This window comes from Lissotriton helveticus, chromosome 9, assembly GCF_964261635.1.
Source record: "Lissotriton helveticus chromosome 9, aLisHel1.1, whole genome shotgun sequence".
Taxonomy (NCBI): Eukaryota; Metazoa; Chordata; class Amphibia; order Caudata; family Salamandridae; genus Lissotriton; species Lissotriton helveticus.
Window position 1 is genome coordinate 1,172,329,194 of NC_136070.1, and position 19,471 is coordinate 1,172,348,664.

The 19,471-nt window shown below is 41.1% G+C and overlaps 1 protein-coding gene across 5 annotated transcripts in view; it reads left to right on the top strand.

The window, feature by feature from the left end:
• The window catches only part of LOC144782331 (inter-alpha-trypsin inhibitor heavy chain H4-like), a 473,908-nt gene extending 454,638 nt beyond the window's left edge, over positions 1–19,270 (top strand). For all 5 annotated transcript variants that reach the window (XM_078661646.1, XM_078661649.1, XM_078661648.1 and 2 more), the window contains 2 exons: positions 12,268–12,370; positions 18,932–19,270. In XM_078661646.1, coding sequence (XP_078517772.1) covers positions 12,268–12,370; positions 18,932–19,013 — 185 coding nt within the window. In that variant the 3' untranslated portion in view covers positions 19,014–19,270. The remainder of the gene's footprint in view (positions 1–12,267; positions 12,371–18,931) is intronic.
• The last annotated feature ends 201 nt before the right edge of the window (positions 19,271–19,471 follow it).

Here is a 19,471-nt window from a genome sequence, read left to right on the forward strand (position 1 = left end):
ATATTCTGCAGCAATAGCCTGGGACAGTTGGGATGTCCTTGGTTGGGTACAGTGAGAAAAAGGTCTCTGTCAACATTCTCTGTTCATTATTAAAACCCTAGCAATGCTTTTTTTAGAACAAAGGGAACAGTAATAGTCATCACGTGGTATATTGTGACATCGGTGCAAGATGGAGGAGAGTGCAAACACAATCTAGATTAGCGTAAACTCAATTCAGAATGCTTTTAGAATGAAAGAAAAACAACTCCTACACTCCATAAAAATAAAATATATATTTGTATGTCTTAGATAAGCTACAGAAGATCATTTGATGTTGAGGTGAATGCCATGTCATTTCCCAGAGAGCATTTCTTTCATGGAATTATCCAAAAATATGAGCAAATGAATTTCCATTCAGGTAGATTCGATCTTAGGATCATAAACGTCTCAGAAAACTCATCAATAGGATCATCCACATTTAATCAGTGATGAGTAAAACATAACGCTCTAAAGAACAGAATACCGAAAAGTTAAGCTACATGCCACAAAACTATGATGAAAGGCGTTCCTATAAAATGTGAGCTAAAACCCAATTGAGGAAATTCATATAGTAATTGGAAAATAGGGCAATAGCCAAATGAGCTGTTATATTCTTCCTGTATCTTTGTTCTGTAATTTCTTTATCACGTTCATAGCACTTTGTACATGCATGGTATAACTGCTGTTCTGGGTTCTGGAACCATAGAACGGCAGTTAGACGTACTGGTTTCCTGAACTGGTTGTACTGTGTTGCTCCTAAATAAATCCTTTAAATCTACTTAACTTCTGGCTACTTCGCATCTTTACAAATGGCGACGACTGGAAAAAGAAGTTTCTTGCTACATTTCCTACTGTGGCACAGGTGCGATGATGTCTTCTGGACCCTTCTGATCTTTCCACGCTGTTATTATTATTATTATTATTATTATTATTGTTATTATTTAAACTTATAGTGCGCCGCAGCTCCCCAACAAGGGTTTCCCTGCCCAGTTTTACGGAGTTGCGTAAAGAGAGTCAAGCAAAGGTGGGTATCTAGATGTTATTCCCTCTGAATTCCCTGTTATTGAAGCAACATTGGATGTTCCTATACCTGTTCTTGGTGTTCTCCTGAAGATCCAGTGTTTCCGACCCATTTCTTTACCTTTTGGCAGATTTTTTTGTATTTTGGTATTTCCGATGTCTGTTTCCAAAGATGACGTTGGTCTCACAGCAGATCCCATTGTGAAGATGACACTCCTCGTGATGGTGATACCCTTGGTGACCCTCCCCAGCAAGGCTAATTTCAGGCTGTGACGGTGAGCTCCGGACTACGCTCTGGTAGTACATGATCTCTCCCTTCATGCACGTCATGTTGCACCATTACATCATCAGGCTGGTGGCCATCTAGGATAGGATTTCAGTCCATTCATCGGATGCAATGTCTCAACAGTGATTTCCACTGTGTTTCCGGGGTTTCCTGTCTTCAGTGAATATTGCAGACACATGTCTGCCCACAGCCAACGCCGACCAAACGGACCTGAAAAACTACCGGCCCGTCTCTCTCCTCCCCTTCGCGGCCAAAGTAACCGAGAGAATTGTGAACGCCCAACTGATCACCTTCGTCGAAGCGAACTCCATCCTGGACACCTCCCTGTCCGGATTCCACAGAAACCACAGCACCGAGACCGCCCTCCCCGCCATGACGACATCTGCATGCTAGTCGATCAGGGACACACTTCGGCCCTCATCCTTCTGGACCTCTCCGCAGACTTCGATACTGTCTTACACCCCATACTTGCAGCCAGACTTTACTACGCAGGGATACAAGGAGGTGCCCTCTACTGGATTTAATCCTTTCTCTCCAGCAGAACCCAGAGGATCAGACTCCCTTCCTTTCTCTCAGAACCCACCGATATCAACTGCGGAGTACCCCAAGGATCATCTCTCAGCCCCACGCTCTTCAACATCTACATGGCCCCCCTTGCCACCATCGTCAGACAGCATGGGCTCAGCATTATATCCTACACTGATTACACCCAGCTCATCCTCTTACTCACGAAGAAGCCCGACGACACCAGACTCTGTTTCCAGGAAGGAATGAAGAATGTGGCAGTCTGGATGAAGGACAGCTGTCTGAAGCTCAACTCTGAGAAGACCGAGTTCCTCATCCTTGGACCCTGTGCCTAGGACAACACCTGGTGGCCCGCCACCCTCGGGAGCCTGCCCACCCCCACAGACCATGCACAAAACCTCAGAATCATCCACGACTCCTCCCTCTCCATGAACCGCCAGATCAACGCAGTCGCCTCCACCAGTTTCAACTGCCTCCGCATCCTCCGTAATACTTCCAAATGGACACCTTGACTGCAGAAGAACCGTCCCCCACGCACTGATAACCATCAGACTGGGCTACAGCAATGCCCTATACGCCAGCATCAACAGAACCCTTCTACACAAACTCCAAACCATCCAGAATGCCACAGTCAGACTCATCCTCGGGACTCCCCGTCACAAACATCTGACCCAACACCTATGAGACCTCCACTGGCTCCCCGTCGAGAAGAGAGTCACCTTCAAACTCCTCACCCATGCCTACAAGTCACTCAACAACATCGGACCCAAATCCCTCAATGAGAGATTATCCTTCCACGTACCCAACAGGAAACTCCGCTCCCCCAAACTTGCCCTGGCAGAAGCCCCACACATCCACAGAAACAGAACAGGCGGGAGAGCCTTCTTCCAAATCGCAGCCAAGACCTGGAACGCGCGCCCTGTGAACATCAGAAGTTCCCCGACCCTGCACACGTTCAGGAAGAACCTCAAGACCTGGCTCTTCGACTGATTCAGAGCTGCCCCTCACCCCCAGCGCCTTGGGACCCTCACGGGTATATAGTGCGCTCTATAAATCCCTGATTGATTGATTGATTGACAACTACAGAGATGCCCACGGTGAAAAGCCCACCTACAAATATTGTTTCTTCATGCAGGTAGGAAAAGCCTGTTGATTCATGGTGACAGGCACACACTGACACTTTTGTGTGTTACTTGGCTGGTCATTTCTTGCAGCATAGCCTGTTGATTCACGGTGACAGGCACACCTGATGGAAACACTTGGTACTTTTGGCGCTCTCTGACAATTTTGTGCACAAGCTTCAATTTTTTTTCTTTCTTCTCGTTTTTTTTAACAAGACAATACCTTTCATTTTATTTTAACTTCTTACAACACTTATTAAATTTTCTCCTCAATCCTCAATTATTATTACCACTGCTACTGTAATGCAGTTTGATCCACCCTGCAAGTTTTTACAAAACAAAGGAGGACCGCCCATTCCGTGGACCAGATGGAAGGAGGAGTTTATTTGAAAGCAATAGATGGAGTATGAAAGTCAGCTGATAGGAAGAAAAAAAATGTCCTCCATTTCTTAGGTTCCGTAGGTCATGTTGTTTATAGACCTTTACCTCCTGTTAGATGGAGGGGTTATTATAATGCATATGGTGAGGCCACTTTACATATTGACAACCGTTTTAAACCCACTACCAGTGTTGTTCTTAATAGATTTCAATTTTATACTAGGGCTCAAGAAGAGGGAGAGAGTTATGATTAATTTCTTACAGCCCTGCGTGCTTTGTCCTTACATTGCAACTTTGGTTTGATCACTGATGAAATGATCAGGGACCAAATTCTAGTTCATGTCAGAAGTAAAAAAGTGCAAGAGCAGTTATGGATAATGGGTGATCCTAATTTAGAGACTGCTATTAGTACAGCAAAAGCCTTAGAGCAGTAAGTGAAGTGGATGAAGTCTCTTAACAAAGACGTGAACCCCGTTATAACTGGAGATGTTAATAGTACTACTCCTGGAGCCTCTAAAAACGTTTCAAACTATACAAACAATTCCAAAGGTTTCCATTGTTTCAAATGTGGTAATCCAGGATATAATGTATATTTTCCACATCATCCGGCGTTTGGAAAAAAGTGCAGTAAGTATGGGCGGTTAGGACATTCCTCCAAGATGTGAAGAAAGGTGTTTCTACTAATTATTCCAAAGGAAAGGATTCATGTGTATCTCATTATCCACGTGATGATGATGATACGCAGGGTAATCTGGAAACAGGTATTGTTGTCGCCATTCGTGGTTCCTTTGATAATTTTATGGGACATAACATTGATCCTCCTAAATGTCTAGTGCACATTTTGGGCAGACAGCTTGAATTAATGGCAGACTCTGCATCACCTTGGACCATAATTACTAGGGAATATTGCATCAAGTCTTTTGGTGATTTAATAGACTTAGATACCCTCAGTGAGTCTGATATCATTGCCTGAGTTGTGATTGATCCAAAATTGACTTCATAGGTTTTAAAGAATTACTAATCGAATTCAAAAAAAGAACAGCTCTTATTAAGGTATATGTGGTTGTTAAGGGAGTAAATGTCTCAGGATGGGGTGATCAAGCCAAACCTGGCATGATTTTGAATCCTAGGAAGAAGGAACATGTGTCCATTCTTACTGAGTGTTCCACCAGTACTGATTTTACGGAGTTCTGTCTCAATGTTTTTTCTGATAAACTTGGAAGACTGATTGAATTCAGCCACAAAATTAAAGTCAATGAAGGTTCGGTACCGATTAAGCAAAAACTTAGAGGTGTTCCTATCAGCGTGAGAGAAAATTTAAAGGGTATGTTGGTTGACATGATTGAAGGCCGTATCATCGGAGAGATCGAGTCATCTGAGTGGGGTTTTCCCATTGTTTCAGCCCGTAAACCTGATAAAAGTTTGAGACTCTGTGTTGATATGAGAGCATTGAATACTAATTTAGTAGTTGATTGTCATCCCCTACCTAACATCAATTATACGGTGTGTATGTTGAATGGTGCATTTATTTTCTCCACTTTTGATCTCCATTCAGCGTACCATGAAATTGAACTCACTGAAGATTCTAAACTATTTACTGCTTTTATTACACCTAACGGTTTGTTTCGATTTGATAGAATGCCCTTTGGCTTAGCCTCAGCAGCATCCGTTTTTCAAAGGGCAATGTATCATATATTCAAAGGGTGCACAGTCAAAATATCAACTACAAAATATCGACTGGACAAAATATCGAGTTTTAAATATCGAATGGACAAAATATCGACTGGACAGAATATAGACATCAAAAATAGCGTTATTGAGGTAAGTAATGTAATATCGATAGTTAAAAATATAGACATTTAAAATATCGATATATAATCGGTATATAATATAGTTTAATAAAATTATCGAATTTTTGATATTATTGAAATTTTTATAGTGATATTTATGTTATTATGTGTGTTAAAAGTGTGTATTTATGTTATAAAAAATTTTAATTAATGAAATATTTATTTTTTAATTTTTGCGTAATTTAATTCTGTAGCGGGTTGTGGGGTTTATAGGGGAATAGGGTGGGAAGTAATTTAATCATAATTAATTGAATATGTAAATTTATATATTGTTATTCATTTTTAATTATTTGTTAATTAATTTATATTTGGTAATTAATTAACTTTTAATTGGCAATTAATTGTAATTAATTGATTAATTGCTAATTATTTTAATGTTACTTATTTATTTTCTGTAGCGGGTTGTGGGTTTATAAGGGAATAGGGTGGGAAGTAATTTAATCATAATTAATTAAATATGTACATTTATTTATTGTTATTCGTTTTTAATTATTTGTTAATTAATTTATATTTGGTAATTAATTAACTTTTAATTGGCAATTAATTTTAATTCATTGATTAATTGCTAATTATGTTAATTTTACTAATTTATTTTCTGTAGCGGGTTGTGGGTTTATAGGGGGAATTGGGTGGCAAGTAATTTATTTATAATTAATTAAATTTGCTAACATATTTATTGGTATTGTTTTAGAATTAATTGTTAATTAATTTTTTATGGGTAAATAATTAAATTAGAATTGCTAATTAATTTTATTTAATTGATTAATTGCTAATTATATTAATTTAATAATTTTTTTCTGTAGTGGGTTGTGGGTTTATAGGGGAATAGGATGGGAAGTAATTTATTTATAATTAATTAAATAAAACATCTTTTTTTAATTGTATTAAATTCGAATTTATTGTAAATTAATTTTTAAATGTGAAATTATTAATTGTTAATTTGTAATTAATTTGTATTAATAGTTAAATAATTGTAATAATTAATTTTAATTTGTAATTTTAATTGATTAATTATTATATTATATTAAATTCGTAATTACTTTTAATTAATTTTTGATATATATTAATTTATATTTATTGAAATAATATATGAAGTATTTAATTTCCCTACTGTTGCACCTACTGGAGTGGGAATAGTAATTTTTACCCCTACGCTATCCAACGCTTTCCCTACTGTTGCACCCACTGGAGTGCGAATAGTAATTTTTACCTCTACGCTATCCAACGCTTTCCCTACTGTTGCACTCTTTGGAGTGGGAATAGTAATTTTACCCCTACGCTATCCAACGCTTTCCCTACTGTTGCACCCACTGGAGTGGGAATAGTAATTTTTACCTCTACGCTATCCAACGCTTTCCCTACTGTTGCACTCTTTGGAGTGGGAATAGTAATTTAAACCCCTACGCTATCCAATGCTTTCCCTACTGTTGCACTCTTTGGAGTGGGAATAGTAATTTTTACCCCTACACTATCCAACGCTTTCCCTACTGTTGCACTCTTTGGAGTGGGAATAGTAATTTTTACCCCTACGCTATCCAACGCTTTCCCTACTCTTGCACCCACTTGAGTGGGAATGGTATTTTTTACCCCTACGCTATCCAATACTTTCCCTACTGTTGCACCCACTGGAGTGGGAATAGTAATTTTAACCTCTATGCTATCCAACGCTTTCCCTACTGTTGCACTATTTGGAGTGGGAATAGTAATTTTTACCCCTACGGTATCCAACGTCTTCCCTACTGTTGCACCCACTGGAGTGGGAATAGTCATTTTTACCTCTATGCTATCCAACGCTTTCTCTACTGTTGCACTCTTTGGAGTGGGAATAGTAATTTAAACCCCTACGCTATCCAACGCTTTCCCTACTGTTGCACTCTTTGGAGTGGGAATAGTAATTTAAACCCCTACGCTATCCAACGCTTTCCCTACTGTTGCACTCTTTGGAGTGGGAATAGTAATTTTTACCCCTATGCTATCCAACGCTTTCCCTACTGTTGTACCCACTGGAGTGGGAATAGTAATTTTTACCCCTACGCTATCCAACACTTTCCCTACTGTTGCACTCACTGGAGTGGGAATAGTAATTTTAACCCCTACGCTATCCAACGCTTTCCCTACTGTTGCACCCACTAGAGTGGGAATAGTAATTTTTACCCCTACGCTATCCAATGCTTTCCTCACTGTTGCACCCACTGGAGTGGGAATAGTAATTTTTACCCCTACGCTATCCAACGCTTTCCCTACAATTGCAGTCTGTGGATTGGGAATAGTATTTTTTACGCTTATGCTATCGTATGGTAATACTATTGGATATTATTTAATTATATTATGTTAATATATATATATGTTTTAACAAATATGATTGTAAAAAAATGTTTTTATAACTTTCAATAATCATTGAATTATTATAAGTTAATTTAAGTATTTTTAAGTATATTTTAGTAATAAATTGTTAATTTTAATTTAATTTAACACTGTTTTTGATAAAGTCGATATTTTTTAAAACTATATTTTTGTAAACGATATTTTGTACTCGATATTTTTGTACTTACCTGTTTGTACATACAAACTCGATATTTTGTCTGTAGATATTTTTTCCTCGATATTTTTGCTAGTCGATGTTCTGTCAGTCGATATTATTTCAGTGATCCTATTCAAAGATGTTAGTAATTTGTTAAATGTTTTCAGGATTACATTCTTACTTTTTCTAAAGACAATGAGGATCATTTTTGTCATGTCGAGGAAGTATGTGAGAGATTAGAGAAATGTGGTTTGACACTCAATGCAGGGAAGTGTACGCTTTTTTTGTAAATCTGTCGAGTACCTTGGTCATACTCTGTCTGGTGATGGGGTTGTTCCCAAAAAATCCTTAGGGGATGCTATTATCAAAGCACCTTCACCTGATAATAGGGAGAAACTCCTCTCTGTTGCTGGGTTATGTGAATACTATAGCAAATTCATACAGAATGTTGCCACTAAAATGGAACCTCTCTGAGAGTTGACCAGGAAATCCACTGAATTTGCCTGGTCAGAAAGACAAGAGACAGCTTTCCAGCAGATTAAGAATGAAATAGTTTATGCTTCCACTGTCAAATCTTTTTGCTTGAACTAAAAGTATATCATTACCGTTGATGCAAGTTTGTACGATTAGGCAGTGTGCTAAGTCAAAGTTGTGGCAAGGAAGAATGGTGTATTGCATTTGCATCTAGAACTCTCTCGGTAACTGAGAGAAGATATTCAGTGATTAAAAAGGACCATTGTACACTTCCGCAACTATGTATGGGGTAGCAGGTTTCTGCTCAGGACCGATCACAAGCCTCTCATTGTTTTTTTATCTCCTGGGGGAGGATGGAATTCCACAGCGCGCATTGCTAGGCTCACTTCTAGGTTGAAAGAAAATTACTTTGAAGTGGAGTATGTTCACGGTAAAAGCAACCTCACTGCTGACTGTTAGTCTAGGTTGCCCTGCTCTGAGAATTATGATTCTCACAATGAGCAGGAATTAGATATGGTTGCCACTATCAAAGATGTTGCTTCCAGTGAGTTTCTGGGGTTATTCGAGAGTGACTGAATAAAAGAAATGAATAATGATTCTTTGTGTCAGTTGATTAGTGAGTGCTTGAGGAAGGGTTGGCCCAAAGAGAAGTCTGTCACTTCTGAGATTGCTCCATATTGTCAAGTTTCAGATGAGATCGAAGAAGAAGGTAATCTGCTGTTCAAATGTGGCAAGATTATTCCTCCGATGACTATGCAAAATAAGATTTTCCAACTTGCTCATGAGGGATATTTAGGAATGTACTCCATGAAATGTCTCATTAGACCTAATTTTTGGTGGCCTAGCATCGACAAAATGGTCGACAGGATGGTTAGGGAATGCTCTGGCTGCATCAATAGTGATAAAATACTTAGAGTTTTTTCTGTCCCCCCTCAAGCCCGTAAACTTCACCCGAGTCTCCCTGGCAAAAAGTGGCTTTTGATATTTCCGCCCCCTTCAATCGGTTACCTTCTGATGCCCGTTTTGCTCTAGTATTAGTGGACTATCACTCCAAATGGCCGGAAGTCAAGTTTGTAGCCAATGCCACATCTCGGGTTGTTATTACATTTTTCAAGGACATTTTTGCTCTAGAAGGTTCTCCTGAAGTTTTAATTACAGACAATGGTGTGCAATTCACATCACAGGAAATGGAGGAGTTTTTCTGTAAATGTGGTATCAGACATGTAACCACTTCCCTTTACGAGCCTAGGGAAAATGGGCAAGTTGAACAGTTCAACTGAGTTCTTAAGGAGGGAATTGAGTTGGCTAATAAGTCCAGTGGACCTTGGAGGGAAGTGTTGAGGAAACAATTGTGGATGTATCGCATCACGCCTCACTCTGTCACTGGGGTGAGTCCCTTTAGACTTTTGAAAGGATGGGAACCTGTATCAGATATTTGTCCTTGGTGGATAAAGAATACTAGTAAAACCATTGATGACATTGAGTTAGATGTTATTGCAAGACTTGTGAAAGATAAGCAAGATAAAATGAAAGAGTTGTTTGATGAAAACATGAATGTGAGAATTCCTGATTTTGCTGTTGGTGATTTGGTTAGAATCAGGAAACCTGGTTTCATGGTGAAAGTTGCTTCCAAATTCGGCCATCCTATTAAGGTTTTTAAGGTTTGCAAATACAGTGTTGTTACACAAGATGGCAAAGTGTGGAATGTGAGAAACGTTGTCAAATGCAGATTCTCAGAGCATAGTAAGGTCTGTGAGAGCAAGACTCTGTTAAATAACTGTACAGAATCCAAGGGTGGTCAAACCAAGTGTGGTCAAACTGTGGCCTCCAGAGTCGAAGTGAACAATAGAACTAGGTGTTTTCATGCAAGGTATATTTCTTGATGACTCTGAGCCAAATTAAAGAATTGAAGCTGTTTTTACCTGTTAGGTATGTTTCTATGTGACACATAATTTCTGGGGGGGTTTTGTTTCCTTTTGTTTTTGTTTTTTTCTTTCTATTTCATTTTATATTGTTGAGGTGAGATGTGTTATGTTCTTCCTGTATCTTTGTTCTGTAATTTCTTCATCACATTCATAGACCTTTGTACATGCATCGTATAACGGCTGTTCTAGGTTCTGGAACCATGGAACGGCAGTTAGACGTACTTGTTTCCTGAACTGGTTGTACTGTGTCGCTCCTAAATAAATCCTTTAAATCTACTTACCTTCTGGCTACTTTGCATCTTTAGATGAACACTAGAGGTGTCGCATTTTTGAACTTCTGAATGTCTTAAAAGAGTGTGTAAACAATTTTTCTAAAGCTACTTTTTCTAGGTGAGCATATCTTGGCACAGAAGTGGATAATGGTATGATTATTTTCCTTCAATATCTTGGTATACACAATCTCTAAGGTTTAACACCTGAGTATCTGCTAACATGAGTGCTACATGCACTAATAATACTGCGGTGGACAAGGGCAATCTGAATGCAGAATATCCTATCTATGAATTACACTCTGAAGAAATTAAACACAGGACAACCATGTTCAACTGTGCGCCAAGGGAATTAAATCACTCTTTCTTCTCCTGTGACGCAGAGGTCCCTGAATAATCCAGAACACATCATTATCTGAAACCTCTTGATCAGGCCCTAGAACTAGAGTCACCATCAACATGTTTCCAAACTCTGATGCACCCCACAACATTCACAAATTTAATTCCCTAGACACTGAGTGAAATGACTGATGGTTGTAAAATACATTGATCTAGAAAAGGAGAAGAAATAACATACTATCACCCTAATGCAGCTGACTAGCCCAAGATGCTCACATAGATTTCCTTCCAAAGTTTGAACGACCTGGAACGTGGCCAGCTATGGACAGTAACATTATAAAGGGCATCCATGGATGAACATTCAAGGCCAATAGAAAAGTACCACAAAAAATCATGCAAGGAAAAAGTATATAGAAACAGGCCGCTAACAGTAATTCTCACCTGAATTTCAGTGCAGCCCCAACGTCATTAGAGTATACTGTCACTAAAATTCTATCACTGTACCTCAATACCACAACGCACAGGAATCAACCGCTTGACAGTGAGGAAATGAAGAAGCATATCAGAAACATCAGCAAGAATGACAGAGGATCATCATCAGTAGCTGAAGCATTGAAATCTGGTGCACCGGGAAACACCCAGGTGCCACCAATCAGTCCCTCTCAAGCGTTAGAAAGTACTGGGCAGCAAATACAGTCACTGTAATAAATCTAAACCAGCATGGGAAGTGGCAAGCACCACCTCATTGACGCTTCCACTTTTCTTAGTTTCCTTCCATGTAGGAAATATGACTGACTGATTTCTAATAGGACCTCTAGTATCAGCAGTCCTGGCCCTTGCAACATGAATCAGTGACTAGTGATGTAACAGTGAAAATGGAAATGAAAAAGAGTCATTTTAAACTCAAGGACCTCAAGTATACAACATTCAAAACAAGATAAGTAGTTTCTATCTGTGTTAAGCATGGTCTGGCCCAGCACCAAACTGAATGCTGAGGGTGAGCCCACTTGATAGGGCATCAAAGATGACTTACATGTATTGTTTAATTTTAAGGGCAAGCATGTGTGCAGATCTTAGGACAGAGGGTATTGGTACAAGGAAACGGGAACAAGATGGTTTACTCTAAGACCAGCAGATGTTTTGTAATCAGTCTCCGACCAAGCTTACGCTCCAAATTACCCACAATTCACAGAAGTTTTCACAGCCACAAAAAAGTTTTATTCCCAGTTTTTCAAACATAACTTAACATAACCTACCAAAATAACATAACTAAAAATAATTGTGATTGTATAAAACATAGACTTCATACACATAACATAAGTCCCCTCAATCTTGCATCTCAGTACATTTAATTGTACTGACGTTCAGAAGTGTGGTTCTCAATAAACCTTAAAAACTGAGAGCAAAGTTTGAATTGATATGTTGTTGGGTGGCTGGGTTTTACAGCTTGTATTAGTAACCTTACACTTTCCTCATATTCAGAATCATATTGCATCATTTCCAGAAATCATATTCAGATAATTCTGTTTTTTCCTTATCAGGTCGATTCTACGTTAACACAAGTTTTGTGTCAAGTTTGGGAGAAAAGCCGACTGCGACGGAAAAACTGCTGTCTGTTGATGGGCAAGAAATGAAAGCAACCAAGTAAGAGCACAGGATTCTAAAACATAGCACATTATAGAGAGTGTACCATAGTAGCCAGAGGTTCTTTGGTCCAGTCAGTGCTCCACTATGAACATCAATGTCTGCAGAACAAGTTCAATTGCAATGCCCCCATGATGCATTGGACTGGTTTGACTTTTCAATGTGGTTAGATAATGAGCTCTTAGTCAATCAAACAATCAATCAATCAATCAAGGTTTATAAAGTGCGTCTACTCACCTGTGAGGGTCTCAAGGTGCTGTGAGGGGGTGCAAAGCGGGTCAAACTAAGTGCAGACATCATCTGAAGAGCCAGGTCTTGAGGTCCTTCCTGAATTGTGTCAGCAAGGGCGATTTTCTAAGGGGGACGGGTAGGGTGTTCTGTGTCTTGGAGACGAGGTAGGAGAAGGACATTCCTCTGGTTCTGGTCTTGCGACCTCGTGGGGCAGTAGCCAGGGAAAGATGGGTGGAGTGGAGGTGTTTGTTGGGTACATGGGATTTGAGGCCGTGATACAGGTATGCTGGTCCGGCATTGTGAAGGGCCTTGTATGCGTGGGTGAGGAGTTTGAAGGTTATTCTTCTGTTGACTGGGAGCCAGTGTAGGTCACAGAGGTGTTAAGTGTTGTGGCTGCGACAGGGGATGTTGAGGGTTAGTCTTGCTGTGTCGTTCTGGACATTCTGGAGTCTTCTGAGAAGTTTCTGGGCGACGCTGGCTTAGAGTGTGTTGCCTTAGTGGAGCCTGCTGCTGATGAGGGCATGGGTGACTGTCCTCCTGGATTGGATGGGGATCCATCTGAAGGTCTTCTGAAGCAGGAGGAGTGTGTTGAAGCAGGTGGAGGAGAGGGTGTTTATCTGGCTGTCCAATGTGGGCGAGGAGTCCAGAACGATGCAGAAGTTTTGTGTCTGGTTTGTGGGGGTTGGGGGACTTCCTAGAGCAGAGGGTCACCGGGAGTTGTTCCAAGCAGAGGGGGGAGGGACCCCGGATGAAGACTTCTGTCTTGTCTGAGTTGAGCTTCAGGCAGCTGTCCTTCATCCAGGTGGTGATGGCTGTCATTCCTTCATGGAAGTTATGCCTGGTGACAGTGGGTTCTTTGGTGAGGGTAAGGATCAGTTGGGTGCAAGGGTGGCCAGGTAGATATTGAAGACGGTGGGGCTGAGGAGGAGTGGATGTCATCAGTGGCTGCGAATAGGGCGGTCTCAGTGCTATGATTGCTTCAGAATCTGGATTGGGAGATGTCCAGGACGTGGTTCGTTTCAATAAAGTTGGAGAGATGGGCATTAATGACTTTTTTGATGACTTTGACTGCTAAGGGGAGCAGGGAGATGGGCCTGAAGCTGTTGCTGTCCTTTGGGTCCGTGGAGGGTTTATTCACGGGGGGTGTTGATCTCGGCATGTTTCCAGTCATCAGGGAACATGGTGGTCTTGAGAGAGCAGTTGATGGTTCAGCATAGGTCGAGTGCGATGACGGGGACGGCTCTGTGGAAGATGCGGTGCGGGCAGGGGTCTGAAGGTGCTCCAGAGTGGATGCTTTTCATTATCTTTATGGTGTTGTCCGTGGTAAGTGGGGACCAGCTGTGCACAGTCAGTCGGAGGCTGAGTTGGTGTTGGTTGTAGTGGTTGTTGGCATGGCCGGGTGGTCCTGGGTGTCAAAGTTGTCATAAATAGTCTTGATCTTGTGGTCAAAGAAGGTGCTGAGTCTGTTGTAGAGTTCTTAGGAGGGTGGGACTTCTGTGGCCTTGCTGTTGGGTTTGGCGAACCCCTTGATGGTGCTGAAGAGTTCTTTTCCATTGTGTGCATTGTTGGTGATTCTGTATTGGAGGGCCTATTTCCTTGTGGTTTTGATTAGATGTTGGTGTGCAATGGTGGCTGCTTTGAAGGCGGCGCAGGCTTCCGGGGTCTACTGAGCCATCTACAGGTGTCTCTGGACTCTTGAAGCATTGGGTGAACCAGCTTGCATTCTTGACGTGTTGTTTGCCAGTGACTTCCTAGAGGGGGTGAAAGGTGTCTGTGCAGTTTGCGATCCATTGGTGGAGGTTTCTTGATGTGGTGTTGACGTCTGAGGATGCCGGTGGTGATGTGTCATTGAGGAAGTTGGTGAGTTGATCTTCTGTGACTTTTTTCTAGCTTCTGTGAGGTAAACAGTGGGTGGTACCAACATGTTAACAACTTCTTGAAAGTACTTTAATCATTTTTTGGTGGACAGAGCAAAGGCAGACAGAATGAGGGAGGACTTTACATCTGCCATCCTGCCTTCACTCTGCCTGCCAAATTTAGAGATGTTTGCCAACCCAGCAGACTTCTCTATAGATTGGAAGCAAGCACATCCTGGCAGTAACTGTCGATATAGAAAAGGGTTTAAAGACTGCTTCATTAAATATGATGGAAAGCTGTCAGACTTTTCCAAAGGTTTTTATTTTTGAATAATAAACTCTCAAAGTAGTAGTTGTTTTTAAAAAAAAAATAAAACAAATGAATGTTCACCATATCTTTGGAGTTTTACCCCATGGTGTTGTGGTAATGGGGTCATTTTTTGTTTTTTACTGTCCTTCCTCACCAGGATCTACCTGGCGGTGATGAAACAATAAAACAAATAGCCATCTGGTCATCTACTCTAAATAGGGCGAATGGCAGGCTGGCTTACCTCCAACTTCCCCATGCTCTCTCAGGCTATGAGAAGAAGGTTTGCACAGATGGAGTAAACATTACTACGGCATAAATATGGGGATACACCCACCTCTAAATCAGACTGCTGGACCGAGAGTTTGGCGGAAAGGGTACCCTGGCACAAAGGCTTACCCTCTCTGCCAATGTCAAATCAGCCCAACAGTGCTAATTACTAGTCCCTGAGAGCAGTATACACTATTAATTGCAACCAAAAAAATCAAGCAGCCCTGAATTCCAGAGTTATTAGGATGGAATTTCCACCTAGCATGACTTTTGCCCTTTCACATTTCAGCAAATTTAACCTGTTGACATTTAAGGAGAAGACTTTATTGCACCAGGTAGTTAGTGGGTGCAGTAAACTACCCTCCACTTGATATTGTGATCCCCACGATAGCATCTGTTTGTGCAGGGAACACAACTTTTCGACCCACTTGTCAGTATATGTTTCTACTTATATACATCCATAGTGAACTAACTATATATTGTTAAATAAGATAAACTGAAATGTACAAAACAGACAGAACCAAACAATATCTGTTAATCTAATATCTAGCTTGTGAAGAAAGGCACTCTGGCAAATTGGTAGAGGACCATCTCCAGCTTAACATTAAAAAGTAATTTGATATTTTTATAACAACTTATAGTTGTTTGTTTGGACATTTTCAACCTTTTCAACCTTCTCTGTCCCTGCCTCCATACATTCATAGTATGCTTCACTTTGTTTTGTTATGACTGACCCTAGTTTATTCTCTTCTGTTAGAACTGGGGGTCTCTAGTTGGCTGAGGTAGGTACCTTAGTCCAAATAGAGCCCCTTGCTTCTAGTTAGGGAAAGGAGGGACACACTCTTAGATAACCCCTGCTTACCCTCCAGTAGCTTGGCACGAGCAGCTAGGCTTATCTCCAAGGCAATGTGTAAAGTATTTGCAACCACACTCCCAGTAACACAGTGATAACACCACAAATGGACACCACATTGATGTAGTAAAATAGCGGTATCTTTATCAAGAAGAAATACGTTGAGACCAAATTATAAAAATATCCAGCATATGCATATTCATAATATTTCACTGGAATGGTTATTAGGCCAACAATCACTTGTAGGTTCTTGCGGTATGAATGAGCACTTCACGATGATCTAGTGCAGTCCTAATGCAATGCTATGCAGTTCATAATGCAGTTCGTAATGTAGAAAATAAGACAGTCCTTAATGCAAGTACTAATGCGGTTCGTAAAGCAAGTAATAATGCAGCCCGCAATGCAAGTACTAATGGGGATCGTAAAAGCAGGTAATAATCCAGTTTGTAATGCAAGTACTTATGCCGATCGTAAAAGTAAGTAATAATGCAGTTCGTAGTGCACATACTAATGTGGATCGTAAAAGCAAGTAATAATGCAGTTTGGCACCGATTGCGTTGCTAGTGAAGGTCTCTATGCCACTCTTGGCTGACTCGCGGTCAGCAACTGCCAAAATATGCCCCAATACTGTTACGAAGGAAACAAATTGCAGCTCCACAATCTGACGGCTGTACTGCCACTCCTCACAAGTACGGGCCGTGATATTAACTTGGATGGAGGCTCACGCTGCAAAGATGGGGAAGGCCAAGAGCGGTCTCTCATAGTACGCACTCCGCCACAGGCGGTGACACACACACGCTCGCTGAGCATTACCTGGGGAGTACAGTCTATCTCTCCTCTCCTCGCAGCTTGGGCGCCATGCTGTGTGGCTTCGGGTTGGTGGCGGCTGCTCCTTGCAGTGAGAGTCGGTCTACCAGGTGACGGCCTCGCAGCTGATCGGCTCCCGGGGCAACTGGGCAAAGGACCTCGGACTCACGATGGTAAAGGTTCACAGGTCTCTCCTTGGCAAAGGTGGGCCCCATGCAGGCAGCACTGATTTCTCATGGCTCCCCCTTGGGATGACGTCTGGGCCGATGGCGATAACAATCACAGCACTTCTGGTTACACTGTCAATCGAAGCAGAGCGCAAGACTGCTCCGGGGCACATGGTAACTGGAAATTCTCACAAAGGTCTCAGGCTGCAAAAAGAACACTCACACAGCATCGCTGAGGCACACTTGGAAACTTTGATGTTCCTGAGTTTCCACAAAAGGGAGCCAGCCCCTCTAGGTCCTTGGAGACAAGTTACTTCAGGGCACAGCACACAGCAAAGTCCTTTAAAGCATGGGGACACAACACACAGCAAAGTCCCTTGTCCTCTCCTTAGTCAAATCAGCAAACTGCAGGCCAGCCGCAGAACACACAGCAAGGGCAGTCCTACTCTTCAGTCTCTTCAGCTGTTCTTCTTTAGCAGAGGTTCCTCGTGATCACAAAGTAGTCTCAATCCTTTTTCAGTATTGAGTTCAGTTTTCAGTTCAGGGGTTTCACCTCTCACATTTATACCCCTAAATGCCTTTGAAGTCTTTGTGTCCAGGGGTCTCTGAGCCCGGTCCAAACCAGACCTGCGTGTCTTACTGCCAGTGCACACCTTCTTTCTTTGATAGTCAGGGTCTGGGCCTCAGACACTCCGCAGGAGGTGGAGACATTCTTTTGTGGCAGCAACACAGCCCTCTTCGCTTCAAAGGGACTGCTCCTCCCACCACAGCAAATGCAGCTATCCTGTTGCTGTCTCACCTACTCCTCTCTGGTGTCAGGATACTTTCTAGACCCTGTCGCATCCAAACCCAGACAGTCAATATACAACCAGGCAGAGGCACTGAGGATGTTTGAGACAAGAACACAGCCACTTCTAAAAGCATGGTTTCTAAACAGACAATTTAAAAACCATATTTACAAAAATACTTGTTATTAAATTCTGAATTCAGGCACACTAAACTCCATCTCTCCATCTTATGCCTATGGGAAGATATGCTGGAAACATGTGACACAGCATTCCCCATTCTGTCCTATGGGAAAGATGGCTTTGCAACAGTGAAACATGAATTTGGAAGTATTTCACTGTCAGGACATGGTACACACCTCAGTACATGTCCTACCTTTCACATACACTGCACCTTGCCCAGGGGGGTACCTTGGACCTACTATAGTGGTGTTTGGTGTGCATAAAAAAGGAAGGGTAAGGCCTGGCATGTGGGTGCACTTGTCAGGACAACAAGGCAGTTAGCAAACTGCAGACAGGCACTGCAGTGACAGGTCTGAGATCTCTTTTTAGGGCTACTTGTGTGGGTGGCACAATTAGTGCTGCAGGCATACTAGTAGCATTTACATTACCAGCCCTGGCAAACATAGTGCACTTTACTAGGGACTTTACTAGTAAGACAAACATACCAATTATGGACAGCCAATTACCATAACACTTTAGACAGGGAGCACTTGCACTTTGACACTGATCAGCAGTGGCAAAGTGTCCAAAGCATCTAAGTCGGCAACACAATGTCAGAAAAAGGTCTAGGAGGAAGGCAAAACGTTTAAGGAACTTTAGCCAAAAAGGGTCAAGTCCAACATCTTTGTTTCTATGTAGTTGGTTTTAGTCATGAAACTGGTCCTCTATCCGTTTATTTCTTGACTCTCTGTATGGTACTGTTTATTTAACATTGTGCTGGCAAGTATCTAACTGTGTTTTGTTTCTTTATTTTGTTTTTTTACATTTTATTCCTTTGCTTGGAACTATCTCCTGCTTCACAGAAGGGTGAATTGTTCAGTGATGTTAATATTGCTTCATATTTGTATGTTTAATGGAAGTCTCATGTGTGCTTTACATTCTATCATTGTAATTAAACTGTACTCTTAGCCCTTCCCATTTAAATACATGGGAGCAATGCATTGCATGGTATTTCTAAGCTAATTAAAAAAACATATAAACACATAAATGTTTTAATAAAAGTAAGTCACAGCTTAAAAATAATATTATTTTAAGTAAACTGATTTTCCCACTGTCTTTTCAGGACTACGAAAAAGAACTTCAAGACAAATGCAGATCCAGCAGATACCATTTCTTGCTGGACTGTGGATGTGCAGCAGAGTTAAAGGATAACGTTGCCAGGGCAAGAACTGCAGTCCCTTTCTTAAGAAAGCCTTCTATGTGTTGTCGTCCAGTGGCCCTTTTAAAGTGTGTTAGTATGACACAAGCTAGCACACATATATATATTCAGAATGCCATATTGCCACATTGCTGCATAGAAGCCATATTTGGCTCTAAATTAAACTGTACATGTTACATGAAAAGTACTCTTATTCAAAGCACTCTAGAAAATCCATAAATAAATAAATCATCCAATAAGTTATATGTCCTTGGTCTCATACGTTCTGTAATATTTTGGTGATCTTCAAAAGAAGCATATCTACTACAAATCACTTTGTGCCTGAGAAATGTCTTTTTAGATCATGATCAGTTAAACTATTGCGCAGTTTCAATGACACATTTGCAGAAAGTCTTTACCAAGATATTAGAATTCTGAAGTTCATAGGTGCAAAATTAAATCACT